A 20,269-nucleotide genomic window follows, 5' to 3' on the forward strand; every position below is an offset into this window, starting at 1 on the left:
GAATGGGCAAGTGCGGGGTGTGGTGGAGAGAAACTTCTAGCTTGTACCAGCAATTTTTGTTTTGTTTCTATTATTGTAGCTTGAAAAATGTGAAAGTAAGGAAAGACCTGTCACAACTACAGTCTAAACACCAACCCAAACCCCAAGAAATGCAAAAAAAAGAAGTTTATTCAATCATGTCTAAGAAATGCCTGTACTTGCTTGGGCATTATAAGGGGGTTGCCAAAGGCTGCAGTGATGACACAAGCCAGGAGATGGCGGCAATGAGTAAAATAAGTTCTCAATTCCGTACTCTATCAAACTTCATCAAACCAAAAAGTGATTCAATATACTTCCCTGTACTACCTCACGAGCAGATAATTAGTATATAAAAACATAGTAACCTGCTGCCACTTACAAATATGGATGAATTACAGATACTAGGCTGATTAATGGAAGAAAGCAAAGATGCTGAAAATGGGATGCAGTTTTCCAACAATACAATGGAGCAATTTCCTACAGCATTGATTGAAAAACGCCGATTTAAGACACTGATTATCAATTTATTATAAGCTTAAGTATAAGCAATCGATCATGTTTATTACATTTGAATTTAGTTACTCCAGTTGTTGTTTTTCTGCCTCTTTTACACGTGTCCCTGATGCTTGTCTGCCTGTCTGTCTAAAAAACACATGCACAAGCACACTGATTGCCTGTAAAGATGCAAAAATAACATACAATTTCACTTCCCAGGAATAAATCAAGTCAATTGAATAGTGGTGTGCTAGCTAGACTCAATGACCTCGCGAAGTTCCACAGTGCAATAAATCATAACATCCTGTGGACGGAACACGAGAAATCAATCGAATGAGCATATAAAATCGTGCAAATTTGAGCGGTTTTTGCGTCTTTAGAAAGTGGACCTGCAGATCTTACCTCTCAGTGTCTTCGGCACAAGTTTTCAATGCTTTCCTGCAGACTGTGCAGAAAATCGAAACGAAGGAGGTGCCGGTGTTGTGGCTCTTGACTGAATCAACTCAGGAGAGGAGACTTGACTCCTTAAGTCCGCTCAGCACCAGAGCGCCTCTCAAGTTAGCTAGAATGCTATATCTTATTTCCGGTTGATATTCCAAAATAATATTCAAACCGGAAGTCATACATGTCATGCTGAGGCAACACTGTACTTTCAATACCAGAGAAAAAAAAGACTAACGACGGCCGTCGGGCGACATGCAGCCAAATAAAATGGACGAAATATAACGAGGATATAAATAATGCTAAAAAAAAAATATTACCAACAATAATTTAATGCAGAAAATGAATTCATAATTTGAATAAGAAAATGTATTATTCTACTTAATTATATTTGCATGTATTTTTTCCTTCTACGGTGAACGTCCAAGCTACTTCATTTTTAACCTTTTTTTATAATAAACCTCATTCATGTCGAGCAACTCAGGATCTCACAACAAAATGTTAATTAACAATATATATGATATAACGAAACACATGTACAATATAAATTGTTCAGCTACATAAATAAACAGGATTGAAAAAAAAATATGGTGTAAGATTATTTTGTATTTTTTAAGGGAAAATACGACAGTTTGTTAGGGCATGGAGCCCTGGAACTTGACAGGTATGATATAATGACAATATAAATAATGGTAAACAAAATTACTACTAATATATTTGGGGTGCCAGCTTCGTCTCCTTTGTCCCTCTCTGTCTCTATGACAAAAAACGGGACTATCTATTAAACCAAGGACATTTGAACAGTGAGACAGACGCGTTAACCGGTCAGCCTTCGAGACACCCCTCCATCAGTTGGAGCAAAAAATTTGGTTTGTGGACGTCACGCAAGGGCAAAAGATCATGGGAGACTCACAAACATCCCAGATGACGCACTGAGATGACAGACCCAAATGCCATTTCCAAGGTTTTAACAGACCGAAAAACTATGTCATAAAACAAAAGATATCGTTTGAAGATATTTATTATTAAATTAAGTCATTGTGTTTCCGTAGTGCAGTTGTTAGCGCATTTGCTTAACAAAGGAAAGGTCCTTGGTTTGAGATCGGGTGGAATATATGTTGGCCTGAAGAGGGATGGGCACCACTAGGTGGTACTTGGCCAAGACACAACACAGGAAATGGTGCCCCTACAACCCTAGTGATTAAGGAATCCAACTAACCAACCAGTATGGTAACCAGTGTTGGGCAAGTTACCTTTAAATGGTCATTAGTTATAGCTACAAACTACTTCTTCCAAAATGAGTTATGAAATGAAGCACTATATAATAACTAGTTACCAGGAAAATTAACTTTTTCAATTATTTTAAAAATAAGTTGTTGCATGTCAAAGAATTTGAAATATTCTGAGCAGTATTTGAATAAGTTAAATAGAGATGAACAGACAGGTTGTCATGGAACAGAACAAGGACTCGGATCCAATAGCGTCAGTTAAAGGATTTATTGTGACAAGATTCGGTGGAGCAGGCTTGGGACGTCGAGCCTTGGCAGTGGAAAGCCTCTTGGGACGATATGGCAACTCCGTGGTGAAAACGCGTGGCGAAACGTAGCAGGTAAGTCGGTGGCCGGGACGGAAGAGTAGATCGAAAACTTTTAACAGACAAGGGTCAGGCAACGAGAATCAGACTTGGAATATACATGGGCTTGTGGTACCTTGAATGTTGGAGGTTCACTCAGGAAATGAGGAAGACACTCGAACGTCCATCTCTGGACGCTGACAGCTTATGTAGTAGACTTCCACCAATCAAGAGATCGCGTTCCAGCACACCAGCTGATTACCTCAGGTGACTCCGGTTAGGTAATCACGACAGAACCCCCCCCTCAAGGGACGGCTCCAGAAGTCCCCCAGGGAAAAATAAAAATAAATCCGAACACGTCACATGGTAACACCGGTAATCCAAGGGAAAAAAAAAAAAAAAAAAAAATCACAGGCCAGTTACAAATAATTCCCCAAAACCCAAAATACATCACCAATAATCCAAAAATCGAGGGCCCAGAGGTCGTCCGATGAACCCTCAGAATTCTTCCGAGTGGATAGAGGCCCCTTCGTCCGCATCTGAAGGGGTGGTAGCGGGTGGGTCAGCCGGTGGAAGAGCAGCAGCGTCGGACCTCCGACGACGACCACGGCGTGGTGCTGGTTGGTCAGGATGCAGTTGATGGAATTCTGCCACAAGAGATCGGTCCAGGATCTGCCTGCTGGGAATCCATGATCTCTCCTCCGGACCATATCCCTCCCAATCGACCAAGTACTGGAAGCCCCGACCCCTGCGTCGGGAGCGGAGCAGGCGGCGCACTGTATAGATAGGCTCCCCGTCCAAGGAGCGTGGAGCTGGGGGAGGAGGTGGAATGGGTGCCAACGGACTCTGGCTGACGGGCTTGATTCGGGAAACGTGAAACGTGGGGTGCACTCTCATAGATCTTGGTAGACTGAGACGGACTGCTGAGGAGTTGATAATTTTTACTATAGGAAACGGGCCAAGATACCGAGGAGCCAGTTTCCTCGACTCAACCTTCAGTGGAAGATCAGCTGATGCGAGCCACACCTTCTGGCCCACCAGGTACTTCGGAGCAGGACTCCTCCGTCGGTTAGCCCCAACGGCATGAGTCTTGCTTGCCCGAAGGAGTGTGGCCCGAGCACGAGCCCAAGTTCGCCGACAGCGACGTGCATTCGCCGTAGCTGACGGGCAGTTTACTTCCTCTTCTTGACTAGGGAACATAGGGGGTTGGTACCCATACACACACTGGAAGGGGGACATTCCAGTGGATGAGCTAACCAAGGAATTGTGAGCATATTCCACCCATGCCAATTGCCGAGCCCAGGACAACGGTTCACTAGAGACCATGCAGCGAAGTGCCGTTTCCAAATCTTGGTTCACTCGTTCAGACTGACCATTGGATTGAGGGTGGAACCCTGATGAGAGGCTGACAGAGGCACCCAACAGACGACAGAACTCCTTCCAAAACGCGGATGAGAACTGGGGACCACGGTCAGAAACAATGTCCAGAGGGATGCCATGGAGGCGGAACACATGCTGCTGGACTATCAATGCAGTTTCCTTGGCGGAGGGGAGCTTCGGTAGTGCCACGAAATGGACCATCTTACTGAACCGGTCCACGATAGTTAGTACAGTCGTCATCCCCTCGGATACTGGCAACCCCGTCACAAAGTCCAAGGAGATGTGGGACCATGGGCGGCGGGGAACCGGAAGTGGATGTAACAGACCGGCCGGACGTTGGTGGGATGTTTTGTTCTGGGCGCACACTTGACAGGCGGAGACGTATTCCCTAACGTCCTTGGCCATGGTAGGCCACCAGAAGCGTCGGGACAAGAAACTGTGAGTCCGAGCCGACCCCGGATGGCAAGAAAAGTGAGAATTGTGCCCCCATTGGAGGACCTCGGACCGTAAGGGTTCGGAGACGAATAGTCGACCCTCGGGACAGGAGCTGGGACCCGCCTGATCGGGTATCGCCTCTCTGACTCGGGACTCGATATCCCAGGAGACTGCTGCCACCATACAGGAAGCTGGAAGGACCGTTGCGGGACCCTGAGGTGTGTCATTGGAACTCTGGAATTGTCGGGACAGCGCGTCGGGTTTCACATTCCGAGATCCGGGTCTGTAGGACAGAGTGAAGTTAAAGCGGGTGAAAAACAGGGCCCAACGTGACTGGCGAGGATTGAGCCGCTTGGCCGATCTAATATATTCTAAGTTCTTGTGGTCAGTCCAAACTATGAACGGCACCGTTACCCCCTCCAACCAATGCCGCCATTCCTCCAGGGCTAGCTTGACGGCCAACAACTCACGATCCCCCACGTCGTAGTTGCGTTCGGCCGGGGACAACCGCCGGGAAAAGAAGGCGCACGGGTGCATTTTCTGGTCCTTGTCCGACCGCTGGGACAGGACAGCACCCACTCCCACATCTGAGGCGTCCACCTCCACTACCAGTTGGCGTGCAGGGTCCGGTACCTGGAGTATGGGGGCCGTAGAGAAATGGGTTTTTAGACGGTTGAAAGCTGCATTAGCCTCGGAAGACCACCGAAATGGCTCTCTAGGACTGGTAAGAAGCGTGAGGGGAGCTGCCACCGAACTGTAGTTCCTGATGAACCTCCGGTAGAAATTGGCAAAACCAAGGAATTGTTGGAGTTTTTTCCGAGACTCAGGGACAGGCCAAGAGGTGACTGCTGATACCTTGGCAGGATCCATCTGAAGGGTCCCCTCCGCCACGATGTAGCCCAGGAACGAGACTGTCTTGGCGTGAAACTCGCACTTCTCTGCCTTAACAAATAAAGAGTTCTCTAGGAGACGACGGAGAACCAGCTGGACATGTTTTCGGTGTTCATCGAGGGACTTTGAGAAAATCAAGATATCGTCCAGATACACAAAAACAAAACGATTAAGCACATCTCGTAAAATGTCATTTACCAAAGATTGGAAAACAGCTGGAGCATTGGTTAATCCGAACGGCATTACCAGATACTCGTAGTGACCGTTGGGTGTGTTGAATGCCGTCTTCCACTCATCACCCTCCCGGATTCGGACTAAGTGGTAGGCGTTGCGCAGATCAAGTTTAGTGAAGACCGTGGCCCCCTGTAGAAGCTCAAAAGCAGAGGCAAGCAGCGGCAAGGGATAGCGATTTTTAACCGTGATTTCATTAAGGCCCCGATAATCTATACAGGGCCGGAGTGACCCGTCCTTTTTTCCCACAAAAAAGAACCCCGCCCCAGCAGGAGAAGAGGAGGGTCGAATGATACCAGCCGCCAAGGCATCGGAAATGTATTCCTCCATGGCCTTCCTCTCGGGAACGGACAAGGAGTAGAGGCGGCCCCGAGGAGGAGCAGACCCCGGCAGGAGATCAATTGCGCAGTCATAAGGCCTATGAGGGGGCAAGGAAGAGGCCTTAGCTTTACTGAAGACCTCCTGTAGGTGGTGGTAACAGGCTGGGACCTTGGACAGATTGGGTGGAGCCCTCGTGGAAACAGGATGATTTGGGTAAGGAGCGGCTTGCAGACAGGTTTGGTGACAGTCCATGCCCCATTCAAGTATCGACCCAGTGCGCCAGTCGAAATGGGGGTTGTGTTGCACCAACCAAGGATGACCCAGGACAAGGGGTTGGTTAGGGGAGTGGAGTAAGTGAAATCGGATCTTCTCTCTGTGATTTCCAGACAACTGTAGTTCAATGGGTTCCGTTATTTGAGATACGGTGCCTAATAGGCGGCCATCCAAAGCCCGAGCTGATACCGGGTTAGGAAGGGTTTCAACAGGTATCCCCATCTTGTGTGCGAGTGACAAATCCAGGATATTTGTTTCAGCACCAGAATCGATGAGGGCATGGAAGGGTTGAGATGTACCGGAAATAATGAGGTTTGCCCGGAGAACAGGTCTATCAGTCTTGAGGGACGATACTAAAGCTGAGCTCAATCGGATGTCCCCTATATCCGACGAGCGTTGGCTTTTAACGGGCAATTGACCACCCTATGTCCCTGGCCGCCGCAGTAATAACATAGCCGTTCAGTACGCCTTCGCTGGCGTTCTTCGACGGAGAGAAAGGTGCGGTCCACCTCCATCATCTCATGAGGTGCGGTAGAATTGGTTGGGGGGTTCGGTATCTTACTAATGTCTTGACTTAGCCTGGTGATGGGTTGGCTGGGATCTTCTCTCTCTCTGCGTCTTGCCTGAACCCTACGGTCGATCCGGGCGGTCAGTTCGATAGCATTGTCAAGAGTTACCGGAGGAGCGTGGGAAACCAATTCGTCTTTGATATAACCGGACAAGCTATGGAGGTAGGCGTCGACCAGCGCCTCTTCGTTCCAGTGACTCTGGGCTGCTAGTGTGCGAAAGTCAATGGCATAGTCGGCAATGGAGCGTCTCCCCTGGCGAATGTTCAAGATTGAACGAGCAGCATCGACTGATGAGGCTCCAGAATCAAAAACTTTAATCATCTCCTGGCTTAGCAAATTAAAAGAGGTGCATGCTGTCGCCCCCCGTTCGTATTCTGCCGTTCCCCAAAGGCGGGCTCTGCCAGTCAGATGATTTATCACAAAAGCCACCTTCGCCTTTTCGTTCACAAAGGCTCGCGGTTGTAGATCAAAAATTAGTCGGCAATTTATAAGAAAGGGGCGGACCTGGGCGGGCTCTCCACTGAATCTCTCTGGCGAACCTACTCGTGGTTCAACACTGCCGACCTGATCAGAAAGGGGCGGAACTGGATCTTGTGCTCGTGTTGCCGGGGGAGCTTCGCACTGTTCAAAAAATTCTTGGTGACGTCGTACTTGCCGGACTAGTGTGGATACGTCGTGGACGATCTGTTGTATTGCGCCTTCGGTGTGTTGTAGGCGCTGTAGCGCGGATTCCTGTTCGGCATTTCCGCATCTCTCAGAGGTGGGACGAACTGTCGCTGGATCCATGCTTTGGTTCGAGTGTTCTGTCATGGAACAGAACAAGGACTCGGATCCAATAGCGTCAGTTAAAGGATTTATTGTGACAAGATTCGGTGGAGCAGGCTTGGGACGTCGAGCCTTGGCAGTGGAAAGCCTCTTGGGACGATATGGCAACTCCGTGGTGAAAACGCGTGGCGAAACGTAGCAGGTAAGTCGGTGGCCGGGACGGAAGAGTAGATCGAAAACTTTTAACAGACAAGGGTCAGGCAACGAGAATCAGACTTGGAATATACATGGGCTTGTGGTACCTTGAATGTTGGAGGTTCACTCAGGAAATGAGGAAGACACTCGAACGTCCATCTCTGGACGCTGACAGCTTATGTAGTAGACTTCCACCAATCAAGAGATCGCGTTCCAGCACACCAGCTGATTACCTCAGGTGACTCCGGTTAGGTAATCACGACACAGGTAGTGTGTTATAAAACCTTATAATACCAGTAAAAGATTTATCCTACAGTTAAAATGCAACAAAATAAACGACGAACAATATAATAAAATAACAATCATTATGTACGTGAACACACAGAAAATCGTACAAAAGCCAAGCAAAAGCGTATGCAAACGCACACAGAAGCGAATGTGAAAATGTACAAAAACGTACGTATAAATGCACCAAAACATACGTAAATTCACAGGAAAACGTGCATAAACCAAACAAAAACGTACGAAAACACACACAAAAACGTACGTAATAATGCACAATAACGTACGTAAACGCACACAAAAACGAACATAAAAATGCACAAAAAAACTACAAAAACACACACAAAAATGTTTGTAAAAATGCATAAAAACGTATGTACATCCACACAAAAACGTATGTATTAATGCACAATAAAGTAGGTAAACACACACAAAAATGAACATAAAAATGCACAAAAACGTACGTAACGCCACACAAAAACATGCGTGAACCAGACAAAATGTACATAAACACACAAAAAAACTTAAAAAAAAACGATTTACAACTCCTTTAAACACTGTTCATGTCTTGTTTTTGTTAATGTAGCGATGACATTGTCTTTGGACGGGTAAAGAGTCTGAGATGGCACTTTATTGATATGGTGCAACCGTTTTAATCCCGTAATGACTGTAAAAGTCTTGCATATGCTTTTGTACTTGAATTAGCAAATCTTGCAGCGAGTTCAAATGACAACAGCTTCGCCACAACTTCTTCCTTTTCAAAAAACAAAACGCTGTAACTCCTGTGAAGGCTACAGCGGGTCTCAACATTTTTTTATGAATGAAAATATTTGGAGTCGTCTACCTCTAAACCAACACTCACAAAAACCATATAATATGTTCAATGTTTCAGCTTAATCTGGTAGTCTTTTTAAATAAGTATGAATAAAAATAAATGGAATAAACCGTTAAAAAGGAACAGAAAAACGGGCAAGTGAATTGAGACAAAATATAAGGAAACTATAGAGATATTTGACATTCCAAGTAAAATTGTCTTATTCTATTAGCTATTTGAAATCTTGTTTGTCCTATTTTACTTTTTTGCTTACATGCTTTTTTTAAATACTACTTAAGTCTCGACCGGAACAAGCTGTGGACCCAAATGCCTAAAAGCTTTATTAGGGATCAGTAAAGTCATGAAAAAGACAGCAATCTGGTGCTCTCTGGGCAGGAGGAGCAGGAAGCCCTTGCGAACGAAGCGTGGTCGGGGATCAGAAGAAATTCGGGTAGCCGGGACAGGAGAACGGAGCGTGGATCGGAGATCGGAAGAAAGTCGGGCAGCCGGGACGGGAGAACAAAGCATGCTCGGAGATCGGAACAAGTCGGATAGCCGGGACAGGAGAACGGAGCGTGCTGGGAGATCGGAACAAGTCGGGTAGCCGGGAAAGGAGAACGGAGCGTGGTCAGAGATCGGAACAAGTCGGGTAGCCGGGACAGCAGAACGGAGCGTGGTCGGAGATCGGAACAGGAAACAGGGGACGGAATCAAGCAGGATACAGGAACAGGTCCGGAACAGAACGGGAGCCAGAGTCAAAAAGTGCTTGCCTTGCATGTGCTGATGTTCGCTGCCAGACTGACAATGAGTGAACGAGAATGCTAATTAGGGAATGAGTGTCAGCTAGGGCTGAAAGAGTGAGTGCAGGTGAGGGTGATTGACAAATCGTGACAACTTAAAATTTGGTATTCAAAAGCACATGCTCTATTCCATGTTGGTAATTGTGTCCATTTTAAGTATGATTTTCCTTATCATACTTGAAAAAGGATTTTTTTAAGTACCACTATATTAAAATAACAAAAATAAATACCTATTCATCTGTCTGAATCAAAAATTACTATTTCATCAAGCGATTACTGATTATAGTTAAAAGTAAACATCTGTTTTCCTCTGCACTATCGTACTCCAGTGTTATTGTTATTGTACAGTGACTTGTTTACCTGACTGCCCATTTTGCACATCTGGTTAGCTGCTCCTCTTGCACTCTTTGCACTACTGTATAATACTATACATAGCTATAATTATTTACTATATTATTAGTACTTCAATACTCCAACTCAATACAACATTTTATTTATATCTGTACATTCAAGGAAACTGCGGGTCAGATGTATCGACAATTCGTTCTGTATATACGTGTACAAGAATGACAATAAAGTAGATCTGAATCTGAATCTGAGAAGCATAAAAGTCCAAATAGTGCGCAATTTAAAAAAGTGCTATATATTGGTCTTTCTACGATCATGACTTCAAGCCAGGAGATGGCGGCAGAGAATGACAAAGTTTCAAATTCTGTACAGCACGATAAGTGGTTCTGAAAATGGAATGATACAATATTTATTCAGATATTCAGTTGAAAAATGTGTTTTTGTTTCTCACAAAAATATTCAATTTCTTCCCTCTACTTACGGATTCAATTCGTTCTGGGAGTAGCTTCATAAACTAAAATATTTGTAAGTAGAGACCCATTTAGGATGTAAATGCTCTGATCCGTTCCAAAGTTCTTTGTACTGTATGATATTTTTTTAATAAATCATAAAATAGCATTAGAACATGAAACAAATACATGGCAATCTACTAGACTAGGAATCCAACAAGGATCTGAATCTTCAAAGAGCTCCACATCAAGGTTGCGGTAGGAGTTGGATTATTCCCTTGGCCTTGACTGCCGAAGGCTAAACTTTGAAAATCAACGTGTGCTTTGAGCACATACCCATGGATTTGGGATACCCTAAACTGGAGAGCGTCTAAGTTGTGTTTATTTTTGCTTATTTGCTGAACCCTCTTGTCATTCAGAATTTTATTGGTGTAATAATAGTCTGTAATCTGTACAGCTCTTTGAGGCTTCTGGTGATTCAGGGCTAAACCACATGTGTCAAACAGGCGGCCCGCGGGCCAAATCAGGCCTGCTAAGGGATTGAATCCGGGTTGGAGACAACACTCAGAGAAGTGCAAGAGAAAAACAAGCTGCAGGTTGATGTTGCCAAAGCAAGGTGCCTCGAACAAAGACACTGTACTTGTATTTCTCTCTCTCTCTCTCTCTCTCTTCCACCCTTTTTCTCCCACTCTCTGTCTCTGTCTCTTTCACTCTCTGTGTCTCTCTTTTTCTCTTCCTTTGTTGCTCTTTGTTTCTTTCTGTCTCTCTGTCTTTTTAACTTCTTTGGCTCTAACTTCCTTTTTTCCTCTTCTCTCTTTTCTCTTTCTCTCTTCTTACCCTTCGCACTTTCTTTTCTCTTTTCTCTCCTTCTTTCTTTCTATTTCTCTTTGGATTTCTTTCTTCCTCTCCCTTTCTTTTTCCCCTCTCTCATGGCTTTTTATCTCTTTTGTTTCTCACGCTCTCTCCCGCGCTCTCTTTTTCTTTCTTTGTCCTGCCCTCTCTCCTTTTCCCTCCCTCTTTCTCTTATTTCTTTATCTCTCTTTTTCTTTCTCTTTAATCTACTAGTCCGGCCCCCGATAGAATGTTTCTTCTATCGTGTGGCCCCCGAGTTAAAATGAGTTTGACACCCCTGGGCTAAACAAATAAAGATGACTTGACTATGTATCTTCATCCTAACACAAAATACGGTAAAAAAAAAAAAAACAGTAATTACATTAACATATTAACAGTGATCCTAACCTTGTGCATAAAAATACCCAAAAACCAAATAATAATTAGATGTTCTTAAAAAGCATTAGGTCATGTCTAAAAAAATAATAACCCCAAATCAATTTAATTTAACTTTCTGTTTTTGGAGGGGTAAAATAATCACCCAATTTGGGATATTATTTTTGATAAATGTACACATTTTTCTCTAAATTGGCCCAACTCTGTTAAAAGGGACATGTATTGTTAAGTGGTTTCTTGTGGTGACAAAAACTGTATTCATTAGAAAAAAAATTGACTTGAGTAATAAACAAAAATACATTAACTATCATTTAAAGTGTTTTTTTCTGAAAATACTTGCAGGTCAAAAAATGTTGATTTATTTTATCCAAAATTATTCTCATTGAGAAGGAGCTGACATAGTTGTCTGCCATCTTTCTGCTAAGGGTATCAATAAAAACAAAAACCACGTGAAAGACTGTGTTAAGGTCTGGCATGCCTCCGACCACCAGAGGGCGCCTAATCTCTCTCTCTCTCTCTCTCTCTCTCTCTCTCTCTCTCTCTCTCTCTCTCTTTCTCTCTCTTTCTCTCTCTATTTCTCTTTCTCTCTCTTTCTCTCTCTCTTTCTCAGGGGTGTTCATAGGGGCATTTTGGACTACAGCCAGTGTCAGGGGTTTTTCACATTCCACGTTCATTTCCCCCCGTCAAGATCACTGCCACCTTTTTCCAGTGTCATCCTGATTTGTGAGGTTTGGTTTTTGTCTCTGGTCCTGACAGTTTTATTCTCGTTTTTCACCGATTGTTTATGACTTTGTCGATGATTTTGTTCTTAAATGCCATCAGTTTTTGAGGGACTCTTCCTTGTCCTGCGTTTGGGTCCAACACAAAACATAACAGGCTCGGCAAATAAATTGTGCTATCCGGTCAATTTGTGTGTCTGTAGTTACTTATCCTCATTGCATTTAGTGGTCAAATATTACACATTGGGCAGCACGGCGGCGGAGTGGTTAGCGCATGTGCGACACAGTTCTGAGGTCACGAGATCAAATCTCCTGTGTGGAGTTTGTATGTTCTCCCCGTGCTTACGTGGGTTTCCTCTGGGCACTCCGGTTTCCTCCCACATTCCAAAAACATGCATGTCAGGTTAATACAAAAATACTATTCGAAATACAACAAAACTACAACTGAAATACTAAAAAAAACTACTACGGAAATACTACTTTGCCACATAATATTCTAAGTCCTGTTAAGTCATGGAGTTTACATTTTATATGATGTAAAACTTTAGCATTTAAAATACATACCTGTCAACCTGTACGTTTTTGCCGTACAAAGTAAGTTTATTATGCATTTTAAGACGTGTACCACGTATAAGAAAATCTGTACGGAAAAACTTAAATTTGTCAGTTTTGGGTACCATCCAATATACACCGACTATCACAAAACAGCAAATCAATCAAGTCAAATGAGTTCGCTGCGGTATCCCCTATCTCGGTATCGTTTTTTTCGTTGCAAACGAAGCGAGCAGTTTGATGCTACTGTGCTCATGCATCTGCTGCCTTGGGATTTCCCATCATGCATCATTCAACATCAGATTTCACGTGGTAGTTGTGTAGTGAAAGGAAGTCCATCTCTTTTTAGAGAACCGGTTTTTTTCGGCTCAACTCATTAAAGAGAGCCGGCTCTCAAACGGCTCACTTGCTTTGATGCATTATGTTACGAATTATTGTGTTGTATAAAGAAGTTAAGAAAAAAAGGTAAGTATAAAATGAGAAATTGAAACAAGACAGGTTTGTGGTTATCCCTTTAATCAGTATATTACCAACAATAATTTAATGCAGAAAATGAATTCATAATTTGAATAAGAAAAGTATTATTCTACTTAATTATATTTGCATGTATTTTTTCCTTCTACAGTGAACGTCCAAGCGACTTCATTTTTGAATTTTTTTTATAATAAACCTCATTCATGTCGAGCAACTCAGTATCTCACAACAAAATGTTAATTAACAATATATATGATATTACGAAACACATGTACAATATAACATGTTAAACTACATAAATAAACACGTTTGAAAAAAAATATGGTGCAAGATTATTTTTTATTTTGTAAGGGACAATTACAACATTTTGTAATGGCGTGGAGCTTGACAGGTATATATTTCGTTCCTTCTACTGAGACCATTCAGATGGAATAAATATATAATGATGCTCGCAGAGGCGAACTGGCCCAAATGGCTACACACCGCCCCCTTGAGGTCAGTTTTCAACATTGCACAATTCTCTTTCCTTCTGATCTTAAAGCTCAATAGTTTAGTTCAGGGCTCTCCAAACATTTTTTAGGTGTCGAGCTGCTTTTTCTTCCTAATTAGCACAAAGTGCATTTCCAAAATAGGAACTTATCAAGATGGATTGCTAAATATTTAATAAGTAGCTGGATAGTTAGCTGGAAAAGAAAACAGGTAAAAAAAAAAAAGAGAGAGAGAGCAAAATAGGTAGCTAAAAGAGGAAAAACCTTACTAAATAGCCGGATAGAAATCCATCCATCCATCCATTATCGCACCGCTTATCCTCAGTAGGGTCGCGGGGGTGCTTGAGCCCATCCCTGCTATCCTTGGCCAGTGGCACATGCATGTTTTCGGAATGTGGGAGGAAACCGGAGTGGCTGGAGGAAACCCACACAAGCACAGGGAGAACATGCAAACTCCACACAGGAGGTTCGATCTCATGTAGGACAGAAATCGAAAAAATAAAGAAGCTAGCTAGCTAGAAAGCGTGTCAAAATTTAGCTAACTGGCAAAAATGTAAAATGTTAGCTACAAAGACTTGCAAATACATATAAAAAGCATGCTAAAAAGATAAAAAGGTAGGAAAATGGCCATCTACAAAGGTATAAAGGTAGCCAGATAGCTAGCCAAAAACAAATAACTGTGTTTAGTACGGGAATAGGTTTTTGTGTCCATGAAGCCTAATAACTGGAATTTATTTATTTGAATTTCTAGGAAAAAAACTCTTATAATGTTATTACTATTTTGTTACTTTGTTATTACCAGATAAATTGTAATAGGGTCAATTAGACCCAGTCCACCAAAAATATCAAATACAAGGAGGGCTTTTACTATTACTAACTTTTACTACCCCCCAAATTTGTGATGTGTTTCACAATTAGCCTTTTTTTTTAATAAATAGTTTATTCGTGTTCTTTGTGTTGTTGTTTTTTTTTGTTTTTGCACTAAAAATTGAATATATAATAGACAATTTGTTGTGTTTTACAGAGATTCTAGTTTAAAGTTGCTTTAGATAAAAAAGTTAAAATGAGTTCACAGCAGAGTGAAATTATAAATGTTGGGATTATTTGGTAGGATAATGGAGTTTTCAAAAACGTATTATTTTATTTTTTGCAGAATATTATTACTAGTATTATAGCGAACAAAGGGACCCCTGTTTTTTTCTTCTTATTGTATATATTATTTTTCTTTTTTATTTGTATTTTATTTTGTTTTTTTTCCCTACATTTTTAACTATTTTTATTGCTGTTTCCTCTTTTTATTGTTTTTTTCCTGATTGCTTGTTTTTAATTTATTTTTCCTTTTTTTGTTTATTTTTTTCTAGCCTTTTACTGCTTTTTTTCTTGCTTTATTATGTTTCCTCTTTCTCCCCTTTTTCTAATTGTTTTCTTCCTTTGTTTTTTCCTAGCTTTTTCTTTTTTCTTGCTTTTTCCTTCTTCTTTTTCATTTTTTTTCTTTATTAATTTGTTGTTTTCCCCAGCTTTTGACTTCTTTTTTATTGCCTAATTATTTTTTCTTTGTTTTTCTCTCTTTTCCTTTTTTACATTTGTTGTTGTTGTTGTTTTGTTTGTCTTTTTCTTTTTTTTTTGCACTTAATTCCTTAAAGTTAAGTCAAAGATCAGATCAGCGTGACCTGTCATTAAATTTCAGCCTACCCGCTGAAAACCTTCATTGCACTCGATAAATGTAACTTGTATTTAATCATATAAAATCCTTTATAGCAAAATGTATAAAATCCTTCAACCTTCGGACCTGTTACCGTGCATTGTTCCTCAAAAGGTTTTCACCTAACAGGCTGAAGTCATGCACTGTTGCATTTGTTTTAACAAAAGGAACAAATTGTTAAGTTAATAATTATTTCTCGAATATTTCTTGACATGATATCTTGACCATTACATTGCTCTTCTTTATTACGGTGTACAGTACATGTAATATTAAGCTCACATTATCATAGAAGATGGAGAAGATAACTGACAATATATACATCAATTGTGACTATTTGTGAAAATGGATGGTCTCCAAAAATTCATAATCGTACATGTAACCCCATTAGGGTTCCCCTGGCTAAGGTGATAAGTGCCAAAAAACGTGTAAAACCATTTGAAGAGCAGAGTTGTTTCATTCACATGATTCTGTTTGTTGCTCAATAGCCGTCTTTACCAAGGCAGTTCCACCAGACGATGTTCTACCAATGGATTGTGTGGGCTTTAACCCTTATCACGACCCCAATGACATCAAGAAGTTCAACATTCAGAGGAATCATCTTTTCATCGACAAGGTGGAGCTCGGCTCCAGTAACTTTGGTTACGTCAGGAAGGGTGTCCTCCAGATTGTCGAGTGAGATGTCTGCTGGCTGGAAACAGATATAAGCAAAGTTGTTGACACCGAAATGTTCTTCTTGTGTTAATGTATAGAGGTCAGTTAGACGTAGCCGTCAAAGTGCTGAAGTGCGACAATGAAAAGCTGATGAAGGAGGAGATGATGAAGGAGGCGGAGATCATGCACCAACTGAGTAATCCATTCATTGTTTAGATGCTAGGCTTATGCAACGCCGAGAGTCTGATGCCGGTCATGGAGATGGCTTCCAGTGGTCCACTCAATAAGTTTCTCTCCAACAATAAGTAGGTGCCGTGCTGAGGGTCCTTTATTGTCCTCGGGAGGGTCACATTGACATCATCAAGACTCAAGATTGTCTTCAATTCAATTCATATGCACAGCCATATGCACAGTAAAGAACCAGGATTTCCTGCACAATGAAATTCTTACTTTCCTGTTGTCAGTTCAAAACGGTGTCAGGATGAAATAAGACTTGTGACTTACAAACAAACTTATTTATTAAGCAAAACAGACAAGGGAAAACACTCTAAGATTGGCATGCAATGAAATCTGAAGCATGAGAACCCTTCTTATACTGTTTCATGGATTCTGATTAGAGGATAGAATAAACCACGTGCACGTAAGAGTATTCTGAGTGATTTAGACAGGAATCACATTTTTAGATGAAGTGTATGATGTTGGTCGCTAGATTACATGCGAGTATAATAAATGACCGATAGGGATAGTGAAACTTTGTAAACACAATGCATCTCTGTGAGAAGAACAGCAAGCTCTCATCTTGGAATTTGGGAGTGTCAAGGTCATCTCGATTAGCCAGTTAGCAGGCCTCATGGTGGCTTTCAAGTTGTAGCTTTTTAATCAGAGGCACATCCCTTGGTGCCTGATAACCTATTCTCCTGACATTGGAGGTGTTTGCGAAATATTTGAGAAAGCTTACCACGTTTTGTGAGTCATAATTTTATTCATATTTAGTTTCTTTTGTGTTTTATTAGCATATTGGTATTGGAGTAATCCAAAAGTAATTGAAAGTAATAATCAAGTTAAAGTAACCCTACCCAACCCTGCCTTATATTCTTTTACATAACTTCGAATTGAAAAAAGACAGGAATATTATTCCGGAATCAACAATCTTGAACAATAACTTAAAATACTTTCCTCCCCACAAAAATATCTCCTGTCAAAACTATACAAATTCAAAATATAAAAACATAGAAACATTAATCAAATTAGTGCTTTTAACTTTGGGATTTGGTTTGGTGAAAAACACCTGCTGGATCTTCATATTCTTCTTTAACTCTTATAATTTTTTATCTTTTGCTCTGTGTTCAAGTTTTTCATCTTATCCTTGTGTTATGTCTCATAATTTTACAATATGTTCCTTGATTATGGGCACATTTGCACATAGTTTTACCGGCAATGTCGGTGAACATGTCTTCATCCTTCGATAGGTTTTGAAAGGCTGTTTTCCAAATCGACTTTTTTGCTTGGCCATTGTGAGGGTTTTGCATCCGCCTAATCCACAGGACCAGAAACGTCACCCTGCTTTTTTCCGTTTAGCCTTCCTTTACATTGAGATTGGTAGAAAGTCGTCCCCGGGCGTTACGTCTCTGTTTTCTGACACTAAAGACTCACTAATAATGCACTTGTCGGTCTTGTTTTTCAACTGGCCGACGTGTGGTTTGTCGATAGATAGTTTTAAAAGTGGCTGCGCTTGTCAGGCTATTGCTAACTCGTTTGATGCGGGAATTTTTCCGAGAATTGTCGCAGTAGCAATGTAGCTTCTCTGGCTCTAAAGCAGAGGTTGGGAACCTATGGCTCTTCTTATGAGTACATATGGCTCGGGGATATAACGAAATGGTGCAATTATCTTATACATTGTTAGTCTGCTTTAACTGTTGTACAGGCACGCCTATACGATACTGATGAGGGAAGGGTTACATCCAATACAAAGAGGACACAATTGTAACTACAGTTTACAGTCAAGGTGTCAGACCAACAGACACTGTTTTGGCTGTAAATCGCTAAATAATCTTTCATATGGAAGCTCATTATACAATCTATGTTCATTGTTGAGACAGTTTATGATGAAAAGCCACAGAACAAACTTTAACCCAAAACAAAGTTTCCACCCAAAAGCTCTAGCAAAGCACCTAGAGCAATTTGAATGGGTGAGCGGTAAGAATAGCTATACACAGGGCGCACCATTATGATTATATGCAGTGACACATTTGAATATTTTAACAACCTCAATGTTGCAATCACCGCAGGGATACCGTACATGTGGAGGACATTGTAAACCTGATGCACCAGGTTTCGATGGGCATGAAATACCTGGAAGAAAATAATTTTGTTCACAGAGACTTGGCAGCTCGAAACAACCTGCTAGTCAATCGTCAGTTTGCCAAAAATCAGCGACTTTAGCCTGTCCATGGCTCTGGGAACAGACACCGACTTCAAACCCAACTTCATAGTGTTGGGAATTAAATATCAAAATGTATCGTTTACCAAATTGTTTGAATGAGTTATCTGACTCCATTAACCAAACACAACCTACATTCTCCCAATAATTTATGCGCGCTCGTTTCTTGATGGAAAAGATGAACAAGAAAGCCGACATTTTCACACGGGGGCAGATTTAAATCCATTAACAATTTAACTAAGTGTACTCCATCTACAATGGCCGAATTCGTGTTGGTTGAGTCTCTGGGGAGCCCTCTTTGAAGTCCTTTAGCTTTCTCTCCCCGCAAGATGGTGTGCCGGCTCCTCCCATGGGCGTGCCAAGGAAGCCCAACGTGGGCTCCACTTCGCCGTGATGTCTGGAATGTTCAGAACAACACCGAGCGTTTCTACGTCATCGGGGCCTTGTTCTCAAAACATCGCCTGCCGTCCTCCGTCAGAGTCCTGTTATCAAAATTCTCTAGTCAAAATATTCTGCATTTGGAACAGCGTAACCTGTCATTGAATATCTTGCACTAAACTCAATAAATGTAAATTGTATTCAATCATATAAAATCCTTTATAGTCGAATGTATAAAATCCTTCAATAGGTTATCACCACAAAGTGTTATCTTCATTGCGCAAAAAATGAGTTTCCTTTTTATCTGATTTTTGGATCCTCATTGGAAATGAATTGGACATAGGCTCGTTCTTCAGGGCCCTGGCCGCTGAAGTGGTACGCCCGGGAATGCATTAATTTACGCTAATTTTCCAGTAAAAGTGACGTGTGGAGTTTTGGCATCACCATGTGGGAAGCTTTCTCTTATGGCGGGAAACCTTACAAGGTACTGTGCAGGGATTTTTTTTTACCATCGAATTGCAGACTCCAAATTGTTTGTTATTTGCTGGTTTGATCCAGAAAATGAAACAAGTGGAGGTGAACAGCTTCATTGAAAGTGAGAAACGCTTGGCATGTCCAGCCAGATGTCCGGATCGAATGTATGCAGTGACGCATGAATGCTGGAGATAAAAGTGAGAAGATAAAGTTAAAAAAATATTTTTCTTGTTTTTCCCTACATCTAAACATTGTGTTGGGTGTGTTTGTCCTGTCTCACCAGACACAAGGACCGTCCCGACTTCAAAATTGTGGAAGAGGCAATGAGACCTTACCATTATTCCTTATCAAATGCGGTTAAGCCATTGGGTGCCGCCACAGCCGAACAAGTAAACGAGTAGACATTGAAACAACGCGTATTCTGTCTCGTGGTTGAACAAAGCGTCCTTTCACTTGATCGTTAAAAAAACAAAACAAAGAGCTATTTATTAACCATGCACACTGGCTGGCCTTAACTACGACAGCAGTCCAGCTAAAAAGGCAGTGATAATTAAAGCGTTTGGAACCAGAGTGTGTCATGTAAACAGGAGCTTCTTCTTTGTTTGTTTGAATGTTTCTTTAAATTGATGCATAAACTTTTCTTCTTTCGTACCGCGCTAAAAACATTGCTTTTCGTTTGGGTTGTCTCTACATTGAATGAAAAAATGTCAGCGATTTTCAGAAAAGTGCAGTCAGGGAGGCTGTGGCTTACCTGTGAAGGATTTTTACATTTGACTATGAAGGATTTTATACGATTGAATACAAGTTACATTTATTGAGTTTAATGCAAGATATTCACTGACTGGGCTGTTCCAAATGCAGAATATTTTGACTAGGGAATTTTG

General features: G+C 41.7%; 3 protein-coding genes across 3 annotated transcripts in view; 1 reads left to right on the plus strand and 2 right to left on the minus strand.

Annotated features, from left to right (window-relative positions):
- Positions 1-1,035, minus strand: part of adamts10 (ADAM metallopeptidase with thrombospondin type 1 motif, 10) — a 112,631-nt gene extending 111,596 nt beyond the window's left edge. Inside the window, exon 1 of the mRNA XM_088349315.1 lies at positions 916-1,035. The gene's annotated coding sequence lies outside the window, so the exon portion shown is untranslated. The remainder of the gene's footprint in view (positions 1-915) is intronic.
- LOC148355304 (uncharacterized) lies at positions 764-6,093 on the minus strand. The gene is made up of 3 exons (XM_088350215.1): positions 5,954-6,093; positions 4,139-5,882; positions 764-817 (listed from the first exon to the last, which is right to left on the minus strand). The coding sequence occupies exons 2-3, from the start codon at positions 5,792-5,794 to the stop codon at positions 764-766; spliced, it is 1,710 nt and encodes a 569-aa protein (XP_088206341.1). The 5' UTR covers positions 5,795-5,882; positions 5,954-6,093.
- An 8,270-nt stretch (positions 6,094-14,363) lies between these two features.
- zap70 (zeta chain of T cell receptor associated protein kinase 70) lies at positions 14,364-19,786 on the plus strand. Its single transcript, XM_088350216.1, is given in 8 exon segments — positions 14,364-14,379; positions 15,928-16,114; positions 16,192-16,398; positions 18,382-18,517; positions 18,519-18,584; positions 19,255-19,395; positions 19,470-19,582; positions 19,669-19,786. Coding segments are annotated over 8 exon segments (984 nt in total).
- Positions 19,787-20,269: the final 483 nt, after the last annotated feature.

This window comes from Urocampus carinirostris, chromosome 12 (genome assembly GCF_059441175.1).
Source record: "Urocampus carinirostris isolate Australia breed hairy pipefish chromosome 12, RoL_Ucar_1.0, whole genome shotgun sequence".
Classification (NCBI taxonomy): Eukaryota; Metazoa; Chordata; class Actinopteri; order Syngnathiformes; family Syngnathidae; genus Urocampus; species Urocampus carinirostris.